The sequence below is a fragment of the Panthera tigris genome, chromosome B1 (assembly GCF_018350195.1).
Source record: "Panthera tigris isolate Pti1 chromosome B1, P.tigris_Pti1_mat1.1, whole genome shotgun sequence".
NCBI lineage: Eukaryota > Metazoa > Chordata > Mammalia > Carnivora > Felidae > Panthera > Panthera tigris.
In genome coordinates this window covers 87268933-87288916 of record NC_056663.1, presented here as the reverse complement: position 1 = coordinate 87288916, position 19984 = coordinate 87268933, and the positions used below count along the sequence as shown (strand labels likewise).

At 36.0% G+C, this 19984-nt stretch overlaps 1 protein-coding gene across 4 annotated transcripts in view; it reads right to left on the bottom strand.

The window, feature by feature from the left end:
* The window catches only part of SLC7A11 (solute carrier family 7 member 11), a 92617-nt gene extending 80778 nt beyond the window's left edge, over positions 1-11839 (bottom strand). For all 4 annotated transcript variants that reach the window (XM_042983897.1, XM_007091800.3, XM_042983896.1 and 1 more), the window contains exons 1-3: positions 11216-11839; positions 6817-6943; positions 2359-2474 (exon numbers count right to left, since the gene is read on the bottom strand). In XM_042983897.1, coding sequence (XP_042839831.1) covers positions 2359-2474; positions 6817-6943; positions 11216-11492 — 520 coding nt within the window. In that variant the 5' untranslated portion in view covers positions 11493-11839. The remainder of the gene's footprint in view (positions 1-2358; positions 2475-6816; positions 6944-11215) is intronic.
* Between the last annotated feature and the right edge of the window lie 8145 nt (positions 11840-19984).

The window sequence follows — 19984 nt, the reverse complement described above, 5'->3', positions numbered from 1 at the left end:
AAATGTCTAGTTTCATCCAAGATTAACGCAGGCTTTGTGAACTATTTTACCACCAATCTCTACTACTGGAGTTTGGTAAAGTAGAACACACGTAGTTATCCTTCCCTATAATAGTGACAAAATTTTGGTCTGTACAGTGTCCATTTCCTCCTGCAAAATACAGATTTTCCTTCCAAAAAAGTGTAATAGCATTGGGATAAGGAAAAAGAGTCATCTAGACTTACCAAAATAGTAATATATTGCTGTTATCTATCTCATTTCAAGTCCAAAGCAGGTAATATTTATAGATTTATGTTTACATAAAATCTACTGAACCCGTGCTAATCATAACCTTTATTTAAGTTCAGAAATACGTACGCCCACACGAGAGATACCTTTTAAAACTTTTATTGTAAATTTACAAATCTCTCAAAGAGATGACCTCTGTCTTCTTTTCAAATAATCACGGTATGATTCTGCCTCAGTTATTTGAGGGACAAGAATAAAATGGTTACAATAATGGCTATTAGTCCAATCCTTCAGTGGGACACCAGATATATTAAGTACTTTCTATGGGCAAGGCACTTTGCTAAAGGCCTTAAAAACCTGACGTAATTTCACCTCTCCGCAGCCATCCAAGACAGATTATCTTTTCACAGGTATCTTACTAATAAATAAAAGTAATGCTTAAGAAGGTTTAATATTTAGCTCCAAATCACACAACTAAGAAATTGTGACACTAAGTTTCAACTCCAGGTTGTTTGCCTTCAAAGCCTAAGCTGTAACTACTATGCTAAGATAGTTCATCCCACAAAAGCTCATGGTATTAGTTCTGAATATCACATTGAGCAAACTGTATTTCATTTCCCACCATTGTCCTGCTGCGTGAGAAAACTGAAGACGTGTAATCCTCCAGGTTTAACAAGTAGACTTTTCTGCTAGAGAAAATTTCGTAGATCTTTCCGCATAAAAAATCAGTCAACAAATATTTATTGAACACAAACGCCATACTAGGAGCCATGAGAAGGGCTGGAAATATGGCAGTAAAAGGGACCCCGGTCTCATGGAACTTCAAATGATGTTTTCCCACAAGAGTATAAATAGCTACCATTTGTAATTGTTCTGAATAAATTGCAGGCATGACCTAAACACTACACATACATTGTCTCAGTGAATATCATTTAATCCTCACAAAACACTCTCTGAGACTCCACAGGATCTGCAGGTAAGAATACTGAGATGTGAAAGGCTAAATGATTTGTCCCTGAGTCTCACATCTACAGTGTGCATGAAGGGCATGATGAGTTCAGTTTGCCATTACCCCTCCCAAACTCAGATATATGTACTTTGAGTATTTTTCTTTGTCTTTCTTCAGAGATTTCACAGAAGAATGGGTACATGTTTGGTGGATAAAGTAGGAAATCCGGGATGAACCTAAGTTCAAAAATACATGTATCTACACTAGAGATATTTTTACATGTAATTCCTGCAAATGAACCACTCACCATACATTGTTCTCTTCATCATTGTACTGAAACACCTTAGACATGCCTAACTGAAAATTCTTCATAAGTATGCAATTAGTTATTCCTGCGTTGCTTGCTATTTCCAAATAGTTCAAACTTAATCAAACACGATCATATTGATTCTTCAAACTGAGTCAATTAGCATCTAGAAGTATTATTGTTTCCCATACTATTCAAAGGTTTGGCTTCATATCGCTTAGGTAATGTTGTGCATGTTCCCCTGTTCCATTTCTTTTAAAAACTATCCAGGATTTGGGCACAGTGATAAACGTGAACAAATTTCTAACTTGGAGATCCAATTTGAGAAGTGCTACTAGTAAGCGAATATGAAAGAGAAGACTTTTTATCGTGACCATCAACGGGCAGCTAAAACCGTAACACTGAGAGTGACAGTTTGATGACAGTATAAAATATATCAACACAATGCACACACCCTACACGTGAACAGCACTCCGTGAGAATGAGTTATCACGTAACATGTTATCAGTGAGAAAGGATAAAATTCTAATTCAAAAACCCATGAAATAATTGGGTTTTCATCTGTAAAATTCTCTTCTCATGTACTCCATGAGAACTGTTATTTTACTAATAAGGTGGTTTTTGTTTGCCTATATCAGAAGATTAGCCATCATATCTATTGACCCAAGGCAAAACTGGCATGTAATGTAATACCAGGGATCACTCCAAATCCTTAATCTTTTCTTTATTTTCCAACATAAATTTGGCAAGGAACTGAAGGGAAAAGAGCATGATGTGGAAAGCAGTCCCATCATATATGTCTAAAGAAGCTTTGTTATCAATCACTTTTGCTCTTTTTTTTTTTCTTTTTCATATTTAGACCTATGATACTCACTTATGCCCACGGCTGTAATGAGCTTGATTGCAAGTTCAGGAATTTCACACTGAATAAAAAATGGTTCCAGAATGTAGCGTCCAAATGCCAGAGAAATCACAGCAGTGGCTGCAGGGCTGGAAAAGAATATTCAGGTTAACAAAGGAAAAAATAAATAGCATCTTTGCTAAACTTTTTCTACCTTGAGGTAATGTTATTCAACATATAGAACATGTTAAATAGGAAAGCCTATAGTTTTCCAAACTCCACATTTGATTAGGTTGTCACAGATAGTCCAAATGAAATATTGCCTATAACTTTGGTGGCTAACTTACACTTCACATATTCATGGAAGCAAGACTGGGTGCTATCAGTTTTGCCCCTGCTCTCCTATATTTGACTTTTTTTTTCCTTAAAAATTTAGTTTATTATTTGAGGTCCTGGCAGAACTGGGCTATACAAGAAGCAGTCTTCTTAATAAGTCAACAACTAGGGGTGCCTGGGTGACTCAGTCAGTTGAGCGTCTAACTTCGGCTCAGGTCATGATTTCACAGTTCATGGGTTCGAACCCCACATTGGGCTCGGTGCTGACAGCTCAGAGCCTGGAGTCTGCTTTGGATTCTGTGTCTCCCTTTCTCTCTGCCCTTCCCTACTCGTGCTCTGTCTCTCTCTCTCTCAAAAATAAATAAACATTAAAAAAAAATAAGTCAACAACTAAACTCCAGCCACAGCATGAATGGGTTAAGGGTGTAGATCTAATGAGTTGGAGCCCAGTCAAGAAAATGAATACAAAACTCAGATTTTTTTAAAAAAAATTTTTAATGTTTATTTATTATTGAGAGACAGAGAGAGACAGAGCATGAGCAGGGGAGGGGCAGAGAGAGGAGGAGATACAGAATCAGAAGCAGGCTCCAGGCTCTGAGCTGTCAGCACAGAGCCCAATGCGGGGCTCGAACTCACAAACCGTAAGATCATGACTGGAGCCAAAGTCAGATGTTTAACCGACTGAGCCACCCAGGGGCCCCCAAAATTCAGATTTAAAAATTAGTATTAATAAGTATTCATTGAAAATACATGCTTATGTCCTTAACATTATGTTCTTATTTTTCTAGTACAGACAAAAGTGTGAAGAGGCAAGTGATTATTCTTAATTTCTTAGAAATATTTAGATGCAAAGTAAAAGTCAAAAAGTAAAAATGCTCTTGTAATTTTATACAACTGAGAAAACATGAATGAGAAAATGAAATAAGTGCAGGTTTATAGTAAATAGGTAAGAAACCATTCTATTTTAATTCTTCAAATATTTCTATGAGAAAATTACATGTGCCTTTAAATACATGTATGTATGAATATATATTCTTTAAATACACAGGCAAGTTCATGAAATTATCTAATTTCTCATGCCATTCTTCTCTTTCAGCTTCTCTTCTCATAGTTGCCCAACACCTTAGATTGTCAGAAAACCAACCACAATTACGTTCCAAACTTGGCCTGCTTGTACTCAATAGCACCATACTTTTTTTCATTTTCTTCTTTTCCCAAGGACCCCCTCTTCTCCCTTACCCCAACAAAAGACTGTTTTTCCTGTTCTTCATCATTTGTAAATTTTTGATGCATAAATTAAAATCTGATCACCTCATTTTAGTGCTTTCAAAACATGCTCAGAATATGCAAAATCCTTCTGTGAAGGCTACATCTAGTCTAAGTGTTCCCTTCCTCTTAGTTTGCTTCTTCTCACTGGAAGGAGCTGAACACCCTTTACCGGGAGCCCCTACAACTCATTGGTAGTTTTTTATACCCTATATCTTTGTTCAGTCTTTCTTGGCCCAGGGAAATTCCTTTACCCTTCCGGTTGGGTGAGAGGTCTCTGAGTATACTCCCTTACGAAGGCCCATGGCTTCCCTTTCATAGTGCTGATCACAATAGCAACTTTATCTTCACTATGTGATTTCTTGATTGATAACTCTTTCCCTCACATGACCCTGAGGATCATGAGTTCAAGACTGTGTCCATCTTAGTCACTATTATTTGCCAGTGTTTAGTATAGTATCTATCGTAAGTAGAAACCAAATAAACATTGAATATATGGTTAATGTGTGAATTCAATCATCTAATGACCCTGCTATGTACTGATATATGATATTTATTTTCTTGAAATCTGTGTTCTACAGATTATTTCTGACAAGAGTGATTTACCCTGAAGCAAAATTTTAAGTATTTAGGCATCCTGGGTGTTATGAGCAGATGAGAAATATTAAAGTACCTAGGTATCTTGTCACTCCACAAGTCATTCATTACTCTGTTTATTTAGAAGACCAACCAGGCAATGGGAGTCTCTTATTACAAAGGAATATATGAACCCTTTAAAAAAAGCTTCTAGAGTATATCTGGATAATTTCCTCTGTCAGTACATACACACACACACACACACACACACACACACACACCCCATGAAGCAGCTGTCTTGCAATGTAAATAACACTTGATTATGAGTTACCCGGGAGCAAGAATTGTGGGTCATTCCACTTACAGTCTCTTTATTTTTTTTTTGTTACTTACAGTCTCTTTAACTTACCATTCACCATTCAGTAGCTGTTTAAGGAATGAATAAATAAGTGAATGAACACTGTATCTGTGCTATTGTGAACACAATGATCACCTTCATCACAATGCCCAGTAATTAGCTAAAGCCATGCAATATATACCTAGCTGAAGAGGGATTCAGGTGCAGCTATATCAGGCTCCAAAGCGCCCACCATCCTAACAGCCCAGCACCCTGAATAAGTAGTGTCCTCACTTGATGTTTATTTATTTTTGAGAGAGAGAGAGAGAGCAAGGGAGGGGGTAGAGAGAGGGAGACAGAAGATCGGAAGTGGGCTCCTTGCTGAGAGTGGAGATCCCAACAAAGTGCTGGAACTCGTGAACTGTGAGATCATGACCTGAGCTGAAGTCAGATGCTCAACCGACTGAGCCACCCAGGTGCCCCAAGTGTCTTCATTTGAATGCTGAGAATGTCAAATCCAAAATATTGTAACCTTAAACTTTCAGCCAAAAAGAATTAAATTGTCCAAAAAGACTTTAATATTGTTGTTCAAAAAGAATTTACTGTCTATAATGCTCAGGACACTGATTAAGAAGTATAATGGTTTCAAAAGTGTGAGGCTTGGTCTTATGCACTTAAAACGCCTGTAGTTCCAATGGGTAAATAGAACATAGACACCTGACATATTAAGTAAGAACACAAGATATGTTGAATGCCAAATAAAAATGGGAGACTGAATTTTTTTCAGAAGAATTAAGAGAGAAAAGAAATAGAAACTAGGGTAACCAGGAAATTAACTGTGGAAGAGGTAAGATTTAGGTTAACCTTTGAAGAGTAATATTCAGATAAATCAAAAAAGAGCAGAAGGTACATCCTAAGCAAATCCCAGATTTTAGAAAAGGAACAAAATACTTCTTTAATATTATTTTCATTATAACAAGTTTTAAATAATGCAGAATTGTCTAAAATGAGAACAGACTTAACAGAGAAGTAAATACCAATCTAAGCTCTTTGTTAAAAAAGAAATGCCTATGACTATAAAAATCATGGCTAGTGTTAAATCGATACTTATTAGCCCTGCATTTGCCACTTATGCCCCAAATACTAGGATAAAAGCTCGCTGGCGCTCTCAGCTGTGTATGTCTGATAAGTTTACAGTAAGAACAAGTTTCTCCAGTTATTACCGTTAAGCTCTACAATCAGGATGTGTAAGTCACATCTTATGGCAGCAGTTACCTTAAGGAAGCATGTTACTCTGAACTGTACACATGACATCACAGGTTTCCCACAATGTGAAAGGAAATTTGCTATTCAGAGTGACTTAGCAATATTTGTTTGGATTTTAAATGAAGTCAATTTTTTACAGCAATAAAGCTTTTTTTTTTTTCTGGCAACTATAGTTCGCTGATTTGCTTAACAAGAGGAAATGAGTCATTCATGTCAAGTCATTTTTGTGTGCAAAGTATAAAACTCAGTGACACACTAAGTTGTTAGGCACAGAAGTTTCCTAGTCACGACAATTGAGGAAAGTTAAAAGACAATGGAATCTACAGGAAGAAAAACTCCACCTACTAGCATAACCTTTAATTTTGTCTGGCCAGTCAAAACGCATGATTTATCAAGGTGGATTTTGATGCTTCGTATCCTTTCGAGTCAACATACTTTCTAGAAATGTCAGAAGGTAATTGAATATTAAAGAAAATCAGACACTTTAAAAGTTTGGCAGGAACTGAGAACTATTGCCAGTGAGAAAACTGCATTCAAAACATTGAGAGAGGTATCTTATCATAGATTTCACATCCTGAAATAGACATGTTTACAACATAGTCACATGACACACATATTTCTAATCAGTTAAAAACAATTAAGATGATTTAAAGAAGGGTGTAATGAATGGATTTATTTTTCCTTAACTGTTTTCTTATCTATGCTCTCACCGTATTATGAGCAGTTCCACCCAGACTCGTACGAAAGCTGGTAACGGGCCAAAGACTTCCAGAATGTATGTATAATGACCACCAGATTTCTTTATACTTGTTCCCAATTCAGCATAGGACAAGGCTCCTGTGAAGTATTCATAATAAAAAAGGTACAAAATTAAAATATTAATTAGTCATCCGAAGGTAGAGTTGATGCAACAATATTTATGTTTAGGTAACATGTTACTACATCCTTTGGTCTGAGTGAGGTGTTTATTTCAAGAGAAGTTAACAGTCATCTGATTGTTAGGAGCCATCAAATTCCTTTTCTAACTTCCGCATGGTTGAGATCTAGTTCATTCTGTTCAAACAATGTAATTTTATTTGAAATGGTAAAGACAAACTTCTAAAATAATATCATATTATTAAGAATTATGAATCTCAAACCTGAGAAAAAGAGAAGATAGATGCCAATAATACCAACCTATTTTTAAAGGAACTACACACCAAGACAAGGAATTATCCCAAATTGACCTTATTATATTAAGAATCCTTTTAATAAATGGTATTTCTGTTGCACATCAAAATTAACAAAATTTATTTGTGCTTCAGAAAAGTATAGACTCTTGGCCTTGCAAGACTTCATTTAATTTGTAGGATATGGTTTGTCAAGAAAATGAATTTTGACTCCAATATTCTATTTCTAGAAAAGATTTTCTTGGATATTTTTTGAAGACTACACTTCTGAGTAGTTAAAAGAACATACTGTTTAAAACGAGATGCTAGGGGCGCCTGGGTGGCGCAGTCGGTTAAGCATCCGACTTCAGCCAGGTCATGATCTTGCGGTCCGTGAGTTCGAGCCCCGCGTCAGGCTCTGGGCTGATGGCTCGGAGCCTGGAGCCTGTTTCCGATTCTGTGTCTCCCTCTCTCTCTGCCCCTCCCCCGTTCATGCTCTGTCTCTCTCTGTCCCAAAAATAAATAAAAAAACGTTGAAAAAAAAAATTTTTTTAAATAAATAAATAAAAAAATAAAACGAGATGCTATAACTTATGTATATTAGGTAAAATTAATTATAAACATTTAGCCATCTTAACATTTAGCAATGCAATCCACATGGGCTTGAGCAAGTTATGTAACCTCCCCAAATGTAAGTTTCTTTATCTATAAAATGAGATCTCAATTCTTACCTCATAAGGGAGTTGTGTTTATAAATGCGATATTGGGCTCCAAGGACAGTACTGGGCCTGATACATTGAGAATACTTCATGAAATATGCCTATTAATTTGAGCAATTAACTACCAAGAAAATGAAAAATACATCTTGGTACTACGTGAAAAATTCTATTCATTCTGCAAAGTACTCAAATGTAACACAGATTTTTGCTTGAACTACTTCAGAGACTAGAAGTGTGGGAAATTATTATAGTAAAGCTTCATGCAGAACTGTCAACATGTATAAAATTTGGATATTCAGTTATATCTTAGTATCGTTGATCCTATTCCTAAACCTAGCTCTGTATCAGAATCACCTGAGAGTAAATTTCCACACACACAAAAGCATACACACGAAAACAGAATCTAAGGCCATACCCTACAATTTGTTCGCTACCAAGTCAGTCCAAACTCTCCAACAGAGAGAGCCAAACAAGTCTATTATTTTAAATTTTGTACAGATGATTTTATTATCTTTTTAAGTTTTTTATTTATTTTGAGAGAGAGAGAGAAAGCAGGGGAGAAGCAGAGAGAGAGACAGAATCCCAAGGAGACTCCCATGCTGGGCTTGAACTCATGAACCATGAGATCATGACCTGAGCTGAAGTCAAGAGTCAGATGCTTGGGGCGCCTGGGTGGCGCAGTCGGTTAAGCGTCCGACTTCAGCCAGGTCACGATCTCGCGGTCCGTGAGTTCGAGCCCCGCGTCAGGCTCTGGGCTGATGGCTCGGAGCCTGGAGCCTGTTTCCGATTCTGTGTCTCCCTCTCTCTCTGCCCCTCCCCCGTTCATGCTCTGTTTCTCTCTGTCCCAAAAATAAATAAAAAACGTTGAAAAATTAAAAAAAAAAAAAAAAAAAAAAAAAAAAAAAAGAGTCAGATGCTTAACCAAATGAGCCACCCAGGCATCCCTATACAGATGATTTTAAAACACCTAGTCTGCAGATTAATATTTGAGGACCACTAATATAGTTTGCCTATTTGTAACTAATTGTAACTGGTTGCAATTCACTCTGGGGGAAACCAGTCGCCATGTTGGTAGCCTGTATAAAAGAGCTTCCCATATAAAATGTTATTGGAAAGTCTTAAGTACCTCAGAATTTATTGCCAGACAATCAATACCTAGACCTGTGTTTGCTTTGCTAAAACTCCAGGACAGTTGCCCTAGGTTTAAATTGAGTTCGGGAGGAATGAGATTTTCATTTAAAAGTCTCAAGCTCCATAACCATTTTACCCAGATGAAAAAAGTTCAAAACAAGATGTAAAAATCCATGTATTGACCCTGGCTTTAAAAAAATTGTAAACCAAATATACAGATTCTTTACTCGTAGTTCCCGAGTTCTAGAGTTCTAAGAGAAAGTATTTGTTTTCCTTACATTTTGCTTTGCTTCCTGTTAGGAAGGCACTCCTGTCAAAAAGCTCCTAGGAACTTAAGTGACAAATAAAATGTAAATACAGATAAGAAGATTAATACAGGAGCATGCTCCCTGGGATTAGTAATCAAAGAATATCAACTCAAATGTAACCTGAGCTAGTCCTTTTAACATTTTTTTTTTTTCCTGAGCTTCTGCTTGAGTTGATATACTTACACAGAACCATATTTTCCTAGTGGAATAGCATTTTAACTAGTTCAATCCTCACAGCAATTCATTTTACTATATGTGAATAACCTTTTATTATGTATAAAAATCGAATCACATAATGGGAGCTGCATGTATAGAAGTATGAAAAGTCCAGGAAATTGGTTATGGTTTTTCCTATCAGACATTGATTTATTCTCAATTTACAAGTACTTGTAGAAGAGTAAAGACTGAGGGTGCACAAAGTCAGTTAAGAAGAGCAATGAATATGTTTCTCTTTGTCTATAAATGTACATGCCAGAACCATACAGAATACCACCAACTCTTTTTAAAAACCTAAAATAATTCTTCTACACATCTTTCTATACCACAGCGTTGTTTTAATGAATTTTACTTCTTCCTGATGGAAATCTGACTTCTCTAGATGAATACCCAAACCAATGCATTAAAACACCACAAGGCCTTCAGAATGAATGGATTGGTACATGTAGGACCAAGAGTTAGTACTTAGTCCTAGAGTTAGGACAAAGCTTTCTGTTAGTACCTTTAAAGAGCAGGGCCTTTTGGAATTAAAACATACTGGTTGCCACGAAAGAGCAGATACATCTTGGACATTTTCCCCCATAGTGTAGATAAAATTTTATTTTTTGACCATTCACCAGCTTTTGTCACCTTTGTAAGGAACTCGGGTAGCTTTCTAGTAACTTGCGCACCCCGTGAAAGGTATCTATTACCTCTTTGCTGTCAATATCAGATCAACAAAAGAGATCTAGAACTTGAAGCAAAATTAATAGTCATTCTTCTACTACTAGTTCTGTGCAGGTTAACTCAGTGAACAGGCGGGCAAGTTATCTACGTCCGTGAAGACCCAGTGAACTATAAATGAAGAAAGTAGATCTGGGCAAGCACAGCAAACTAACACTCAGTTCCGGTTTTACTATTCATGTTGCAAACATTTAGGGGTGACAGGGAGAGACGAGAGATTGAAAAACTTTGAAATGCGCTCAGACCCTTGCAATATTCCCACTTATCACAGGAATTGAGTTATGTGCCGCCACACGCATTTCCACAGCAAGGACTTTTGAAATAATAGCAGCAATGGACAAGCACGCCAAGTTAAAAAATTAAAAAGAAGAAGACTGCCCTCCCCCCCCCCACCCGCGGTTTATTTTGCCAATAAAAACACTGTCAAACTTCTGTTGAATACTAAGCTCTGTGTCTAAATAGGCCATGCCGGGTTTCACTTCACAGGTGTTTCATTCGGCGGGCCAGCTGCCAAGATCCCTCAAACACAAGTCACTGAGAACCACTGCCCGGTACAGAAAGCTCGCATCTATTTTCCCGGGTCATCAAAGTGAGCCTTTGCTCTCATGGCCACAGGGAAAAGTCAGAAAAGAGTCTGTCGGAGTCAGGGGAAGAGAGTAGGGGCTGTGGAAGCAAGTCGGTGGAATGCAGGATCCTGCCAACAGTGGACGCTGTGTTTGGGTAGTTCGCATACTTCAACAAGAATCAGAGCCTCTGGCGTAGCCTTTGCCATTCATTCACTCCTTAAAAAGTACTCTTTGCTTTCCCAGAGAGCAAACTGCCCGGCTCCACAGACATACCCCCCAGAGAAGAAGCTGCACTCACCAAACAGAGACAGGACCCCACAGACTGTCCAGATAATCAGAGACATGCCCACGCTGCCCGTGTTCTGGAGCACGCCCTTAGGAGAGATGAAGATTCCTGCTCCAATGATCGTGCCAATGATGATGGAGATGCCCCTCAGCAAAGTGATTTTCTTCTTCAGCACCACTTTCTCCTGCCCAGGTGGCTCCTTGCCACCCAAAGAAGGCAGCTTCCCATTAACATTCCCCTGCAGGTAACCTCCACTGGAGATGGTGGACACAACAGGCTTTTTGACCATTGTAGTGACACGCGGGGAAAAAGGAAACACAGGAAAAAAAAAAAAAAACAACAACAACAAAACCAAACAAAACCAAACAAAAACAAGAACAAAACCCAAAACTTTCCACTTTGGTCTCTCTTGGTGTGACTGACCAAATCTCTTCCTCTTTGCTTTCAGATTGTCTCTCTCAGGGCTATTGTGTTCACAGGTAAAAACTCAAAGGTGCCTTTTTCTCCTTCACAGCTCTCTGATTACTCCTCAGAAACACCTGTGTGTTCATGGTGCTCTCGCTCCTCCACCACCTCCGACTCTACCTCTGCGGCTGCGGCTGCTGCTACCGCCCTATCATTACAGACCAGCTCAGCTTCCTCGTGGGCTGGTATTTAAGCTCCTGCCTGTCACACCAACTTATTCCAGCTTAATGATGATGCAAATTCTCCAGGTTTGCATCAGCCACATGAGAAGGCTCCAGCATTACTCAGCTCTTTTTTTTTCCCCCCCAAACATTAGCAGCATGTTGCTCAACTGACCTCAGCTTTTCAGAGAACAAAGCACACACTTAAAAGGGATCTTAACCAATCCAGGAGGAGTAAATTCGGAACAGACCTTCCCAGAGATTTAAAGCAACTCCTAGTGAGGGACAAAAGCTCTTCGCGCGAAAAGAAAATGAAAAATGAAACAGGAAATGATCACTGCTTTGCGAGGAGTTTCTTTTTTAACTTACGTATAAAGACATGTCACGCGCAGCTGTCTTGATAATAGAGCGTAACCCAAAGCTGCATTCTTTATAACAAAACATTTTGAGATTTCATGTTTTCTGCTTATTTTATTTTATTTTATTTTTTTACTTTGGGTTTCTGAACAATACAGTCAAGCGAGACTGATTCTGTATGGTTGCTGTCAGACATACAACTGTGAGACTTACTCAACATTAAAAGAGAAAAATTATTTCTTGCTACCAGTAGTAAACTTGTATTTAAAGTCACTACCTGAGTGTGACAAATTTAAAAATCACAGTGACTCCAGAAAACAGCTGTTTTCTGATTCTCATCAGCTCTAGGTGTCGTCCTAAAGTAAAAGATACATATTCTTCATTTGCATGTTGTTTCATTGAATTACCAAAAAAAAAAAGTAATTTTAAAATTAAGCAGTAGTTACAATGACATAAAACTATGCATATAGCAAAAACTTAAAAAGGAACACATAGAATAATAGTTTGGGAAGGTGATGATATTAGGTATGATTTTTTTTCTAACATGTATGAAGTATTGTTATATCATGATTATAAATTTAAAATGAATTGAAAATATAAGCTGAGATTAAAATGTTTACTTAAAATGGTAAGAAAGGCAAAACACTTTAAAACCCTACTAACTTTCTGAATCTAGTGTCCCTAAAACAAATACCAACAGAAAAGGAATTCTACCTTCCCCTATGATCATCCATCAAGTTTCTCAAATTCCACATATGAGTGAAATCATGTGGTATCTGTCTTTCTCTGACTGACTTAATTTGCTTAGCATAATACCCTCCAGTTCTGTCCATATTGTTGCAAATGGCCAGATTTCATTCTAGATATCACTTTTGGCTGTAGTTGTAGGTGGTTTTAGATGCAGTGGAAAGAATTTGACTTTATCATTATCCTGAAGCTACGTTTACAAACACCATTAAATATACTTCAAAATGTCTGAACAAGAATAACAAACAAAAAAACTTGTGTGCAAGAGGTGGGGGATGAGGTGGGTGGGAGGTCCAGAGGATGCAAGAAAGAAATAGCCACTAGGAAAGCAGCGTGGAGAAAGAAGGTCAGAACCATTTTCTGTTATTTTGGCACCTGAGAAAATTATACCATGTCAGTGTTCTACCATCCAAATAAATGCAGCTGTATCATTTCCTTTTCATATTTTCCACCTAATTCCTATATAATTTGCTTTAGGTATCCCAAGTCAGGGTTTTTATACAGCCCAAATAGTTTTTCCCTGTCGTTATGCCTTTCATAAAGTAAAAATGGGTAGTTTCCCTCTTTTAACCTTGTTGATATCCCTAAAAGAGACAGCTAAAGGAAAATCCTCCCCCTCCCCCCCCTCCTCCTCCTCCTCCTCCCTACCTTTTTTCCCCTCACACAAGTGAAGGGAGAGGCTTTTGTTTCCCCAAAAGGAGAATAGGTTAGTGCTGAAGAAATAGGACTTAAAAGTAGAACACTGGAAATCCCAGAGAATAACTTTTTATCTGTACCTCACACCAAACCACACTTCAATTTTAAATTTTGTGCTAAATGACTGAATTAATAAGCTGAGACTAAGATCCCACTGAGACAGGAAGTTAGATAAATTCTAAAAGAAGAAAAAATGTTTTTTTCAATATTAAATAACATTCTCCTCCTTTTCAGTATTTTAAACATATGTACAGAGAAAACTTGAAGCCAGACTAATGGCCAAAAGGATTATTACTGTCATGTAAGAAAGTCATATTCAAAAATTCTGCAAAGCTGCAGACATGAGCATACCTCTTCCAGCCACCCACAAATTTGCAGAAAATTTACACAGTAAATTTTAAGTTATCTTCAATATTAACAAACCCTTATAATCAACAGTCCTAAACTTATAAACTAAAAATTTATAGTCTTCAAATATGTGTGTATCATAAAAACGAATTCCAAGCAAATGCATTTATATTCTTCTACCTGCTTCAGTCCTTATTTTAAGCATTCCTGTCAAATCAGGAGGTTATCCCAGGTTATCCCTATTTACAAATATTTATTTAGTGCTTTTTGTATACAATGGATAACCCCAGATCTCTAAATTATCTTATATAAGAAGCAGATGTGATATACTGTGGTAGCTTCCCTTTTCTGGTAATAATTTCTGTCTCATGATTATAAATATGGACACGTAATGACTTGGCCAAAAATAATCCTAGGGGCGCCTGGGTGGCTCAGTCACTTAAACGTCCGACTTTGGCTTAGGTCATGATCTCGTGGTGTGTGAGTTCGAGCCCCACGTTGGGCTCTGTGCTGACAGCTCAGAACCTGGAGCCTACTTCAGAGTCTGTGCCTCCTCCTCTCTGTGCCCCTCCCATGCTCATGCTCTGTCTCTCTCTCTTTCTGTGTCTCAATAATAAATAAACGTTCAAAAAAAAAAAAGTTAAAAAAATACCCTTCCTGGTTGGAGGGTTTAGGAATGTGACCTGAGCCAGGATATTATTAAACAAAATTAGATTTATCTTTTCTCAACTATTGGAAGTTGTAAAGATATGACCCAGAACAACTGGTGGCCATGTGTCCTGCCATGTTTAGTAAATCCTCATGACATAAAAGAGAATATGCAGAGATAAGAGACACTTACAAAATCCCAGCATCATCAAGGCCAGGTATAGTTCCTAAGGGACCCAGATTGGCTCTAGATCCTGAAGATCTTTCTTCAATCCTATAAGCTACATAGTTTCCTTGTTAGATAAGCTACTTCATGACACACACACACACACACACACACACACACACACACACACAGCAACAGGAATGGTGTAGCTAAATGTAAATGGCAATGGCATATCATTAAAGCTTCTAAACTGGGTTGGTATATGATATATGATAGTCATTAGACACATGTGGTTATCAGCATCTGAAATGTGGCTAGTCCAACTGGGATGTGCTGTAAGTGTAAAATATCCACTAGAATTTGAAATCTTATTTTTAAAAAAAAAGAACAAAATAATCTCCTTAATAATTGTATTATTCATATTAATTTCACCTGTTTCTTTCTATTTTTTAATGTGGCTACTTAAAATTAAAAATATATATGTGGTATAAATTTCTTGCTCACATTATGGTTCTAATAGACACTGCTGATCTAAAAGAAAATATAAAACATATTCTTCAATGGGTGTAAGCAGGGATTTCTTAAAAGGGACATACAAAGTACTAATCATAAAAGAAAGATATATTTAAATATAGTAAAATTAAGAATTTCAGTTCATCAAAAGACATGATTAAATGAGTAAAAAAGCAAACCACAAAATAAGAGAAAGTATTTGCAACTGGCAAAGATCTCATGTTCAGAATAAATAATAAATTCCTACCTACAAATTAATAGGGAAAAGACAGACAACCCAATAGAAAATGGTCAAGAAATATGAACAGACAGTTGATAAAATGGTCAATGTATTTTTAAAAAAACTGCAAAACCATACTACTCATTAGGGGAATTAAAACTAAAATCACAATGTGATATTAATTCCTATCATCATAGTGGCTCACATAAGAAAGAGTGACAACAGCCAGAGTGTTAAGAGTGTGGTGCAATAATCTGCTGGTGGGAGTACAAACTGTTGCATTCATTATGCAAAATCGTTTAGTATAATCTACTAAAGTTAAACATACATGTATTCTTTGACCAATAAATTCCATTTCCCAAATTCAGGATATCCATGTGCAAAAAGACATAGATGAAAATATTCATAGTAGCTTTATTTATAATAGCCAATAATAAAAATAACACCAATGTCCATAAAGGGTAGAATGGATAGATGTATCCCTTTACTTATTCAGCAAAATACAAGACAACAATAAAAGAGGAACAATGGCTGTGTACAACAATATAGATAACTCTCATATAATGTTAGGAGACATGCAAAATAAGATACATACTATATGATTTAATTTACATATTTAAAAACAAGCAAATTACTCTATGGGTAAGAACTCTTATGATTTTCTTTGTAGATAAGTGGATTCTAGTGATTGAGAGAGGGCACAAAAGCAGTTCTAGGGTCCTGGTAATGTGCTACTTAACCTGTGGAGTGATTACATTCATTTTTTAACTTTGAGATAATTCACTGGACTGTACACATATATTTTTGTACTTTATTTATATAAAAATTCAATTTATTAAAACAAACATTTTAGTTGAAATTTTATGATATCCTCTCAAAAGCACACCAAGCAGACAAATAAGCATAACTACAGAAAATATGAAGAATATGATTAACAACCTTAGGACAGTAGCTCTATAGAGAACTTCCTGTCCACCAAATAGAAAATACAGATCATTTTGAAGTATATATAAAGCTTTCATAAAAAAAACCATGTCTAAGATACATGGGAAATCCTAATAAGTTCCAAAGAATTAACATGCATACTATACACCCTTGCCATAATGCAACAAAATTAAAAATAACAATTGTAAAACTAAAAAAAATACATCTTGCATGTCTTGAAATTAAAAATACACACACACACACACACACACACACATATATGTGTGTATTATATGTGTGTGTGTATACATATATTATCAATTTACCTTTATATTATATGTGTGTGTGTATATATATTATCAATTTATCATTACATTAAAAAAGAAACATAAAAAATCACAAAATACTTAAAATTAAATAATAGATATATGTTCAAATTTGTGAGACTCAGTAAAAAATTATAAGAAGAAAATTTAAAGCTGTACGTTGCATTAATCAAAATATTAAGAAACCATCATGCACTGTTAGTGGGAATGCAAATTTCCACAGCCACTGTGGAAAACAGTATGGAGGTTCCTTAAAAAATTAAAAATAGAATTACCATATGATCCAGTAATTCCACTACTGGGTATTAACTCAAAGAATATGGATACACTAGGGGCGCCTGGGTGGCTCAGTCGGTTGAGCGTCTGACTTCAGTTCAAGTCATGATCTCATGGTCCATGAGTTCGAGCCCCATGCTGGGCTCAGTGCTCCACAGCTCAGGGCCTGGAGCCTGCTTTGGATTCTGTGTCTCCTTCTCTCTCTGCACCTCCCCTACTCATACTGTGTCTGTCTCTCTCTCAAAAATAAATAAATATTTTTAAAAATTTTTGAAAAAGAATATGAAAACACTAATCCAAAAAAGATATATGGATCTCTATGTTTATTGCAGCATTATTTACATTAACCAAATTATGGAAGCAACCCAAGTGCCCATCAGTAGACGGATAAAGAAGAGATAATATGTACACACAATGGAATATTACTCAGCCATAAAAAAGAATGAAATTGGGCCATTTGCAACACCATGGGATGGATCTGGAGAGTATTATGCTATGCGAAATAAGAGAATGACAAATACCAGATGATTTCACTCATATGCAGAATTTAAGAAACAAAACAATGGAAGAAAGAAAAAAGAGATAGGCCAAAAACCAGACTCCTAACTATAGAGAACAAACTTATTATTACCATAGGGGAGGTGGAAGGGGGGATGGGTGAAATAGGTGAAAGGGATTACACTTACCAGGATGAGCACTGAGTGATGTATGGAATTATTGGATCACTATATTGTACACTTACAAGTAATACAATACTGTATGTTAACTATACTGGGATTAAAATGTTTAAAAATTTTTAAAAATTAAGGGCGGCTGGGAGGCTCAGTCAGTTAAGCATCTGACTTCAGCTCAGGTCATGATCTCTCGGTTCATGGGTTCAAGCCCTGTGTCAGGCTGTATGCTGATAGCTCAGAGCCTGGAGGCTGCTTTGGATTCTTTGTCTCCCTCTCTCTCTGCCCCTCCCCTGCTCACACTCTGTCTCTCTTTCTTAAAAATAAACATGAAAACATTTTTAATAAAAAATAAAATTTTAAAAATTAAAAAGAAAGATTTAGGCAAATAAGCCAATTATCCAACACGAAATTTGAGAGAAAAAGACTATATTCAAAGAAGAAAAATGATAATTCTAGGAGGCATGGAGGTAAGAATAAAAAGGCAATAGGAAACATTTCCACCAGCAAATTTTAATTATTTGTAAAGACTAATACAGATAAAAGTCTAACAAAAGTGAGCAAGGAAAAATTAGGGAATTAATTAAATCTATAATGAAAAAGAGAAACTATCTTAGAGAGCTAGAGAGTTTTTAAATAATAAAGAGATATAATTACTATGTGCCAAATAATATGAAAACCTAGTATAAATGGACATATTTCTGGAAAACAAATATTGGACTCTGAAATGGCACTAGAAAAAATATAAAAATTGAGTAAATAAAAAAATTGAAAATTTGAATAACAATTAAAAGTGGTACTCAAGGATATACTTGACTCAAAAAAAACACCAAAAAACAAACAAACAAAAATGAAAAAACTAGGCCTTTGTTTTACATGTAAAACCTACCAAAATTTCAAAAAATAAGTAATCCTTCCTTAGAGAAGTTATTTAAGAGTCTTAAGAGTTCTTCCTGTAGGATCAGGCTGGAACTTTACATGAAATTGTATCTTTGTTTTCTTTTCTCTCTCTGACCTGCTTTCTGTATTCCCTTACAAGTAGTCATTAAAACATTCTTTAGTAGATCACTTGCATATGATTCTTTACCTTACAGTATTTTTATGGAGAATCTGACCTAAGATGGTGGGTATTGAAAGTAGTCTATAATGCAAACTCTAAGAAAGAGGTTTGTAGTTTACTCACTCACCTGTCAAATGGCAGTAAGGACCCCAAGACTAGTGGCAAGTAGAGTCCTAATAGCCCCTATCAGGCTGCTGTATTGCAATTACTAAGACTTTCATCTGAGATGAACTGGGATAAAACCAGTTGGAAAGGGATGCACTGCCTTGCACAAACTCTTTGGTATTTGACAACACTAGAAGCATTCCCCTTAATGTCAGGAATAAAACAAAGAAATTCACTGTCACTGTTATCATTTAACATTATCTGTTTGGCCACTGCAACATTATCTGTTTGGCCATTATCTGTTAGCCACTGCAATTAGATAAGAAAAAAGAACTTATACATTAAAAACATGAAAAATCAAAAGGAAAATTTCTCACTATTTTATAATTACTGGAAAAAACAAAATGTTTAACAACAATGAAAAATCCCTACTATAATCAAAGTACATGTAAGGTAATGAATAAAAATAAATCCATAGAAAAGCAGATTTCATATATATGTATATATGTAAACAATTATATAAAATAACCAAAGTACTTATGTCATTTATGATAACGAGTTTAAAACCAAATAATGAAATTAACAAGAAATTGGTAAAACCTATATTTAAAAAAATCAGCTTGATCAAATAAAAAGATATTGGGATTTTCCCTCCCTCTCTGCCCCTCTCAAAATAAATAAATAAATTTAAAAAAATGAGGCATCAGTACTTTAAAAATACAGTGATAGAACAGAATATAAAACACAGAAATTGTCCTAAATACATTCAGAGCTTTATCACATGATAAAAACGTCATCTCAAACCAGAGAGGAAAATATGAACAATTCAATAATGATGCAAAGAAAGCTAGATACCTATTTAGAAAAACATAAAGTTGAATCAGTTCTACACACCATAAACAGAAATAAAATCCTAATAGTCCCAGGGTGTATGTGAATGTAAAAATGAAATCACAGAAGTCTTGTAACAAAACATAGTATAATTCCTATAGAATCTAAGAGTGCAGAAAGTTTATCTAACAGACACAGAATTCAGAAGCCATAAAATGATGATATTAAGAAGATACAAATTTTAAAATCCATGTCACAAAAAAATCA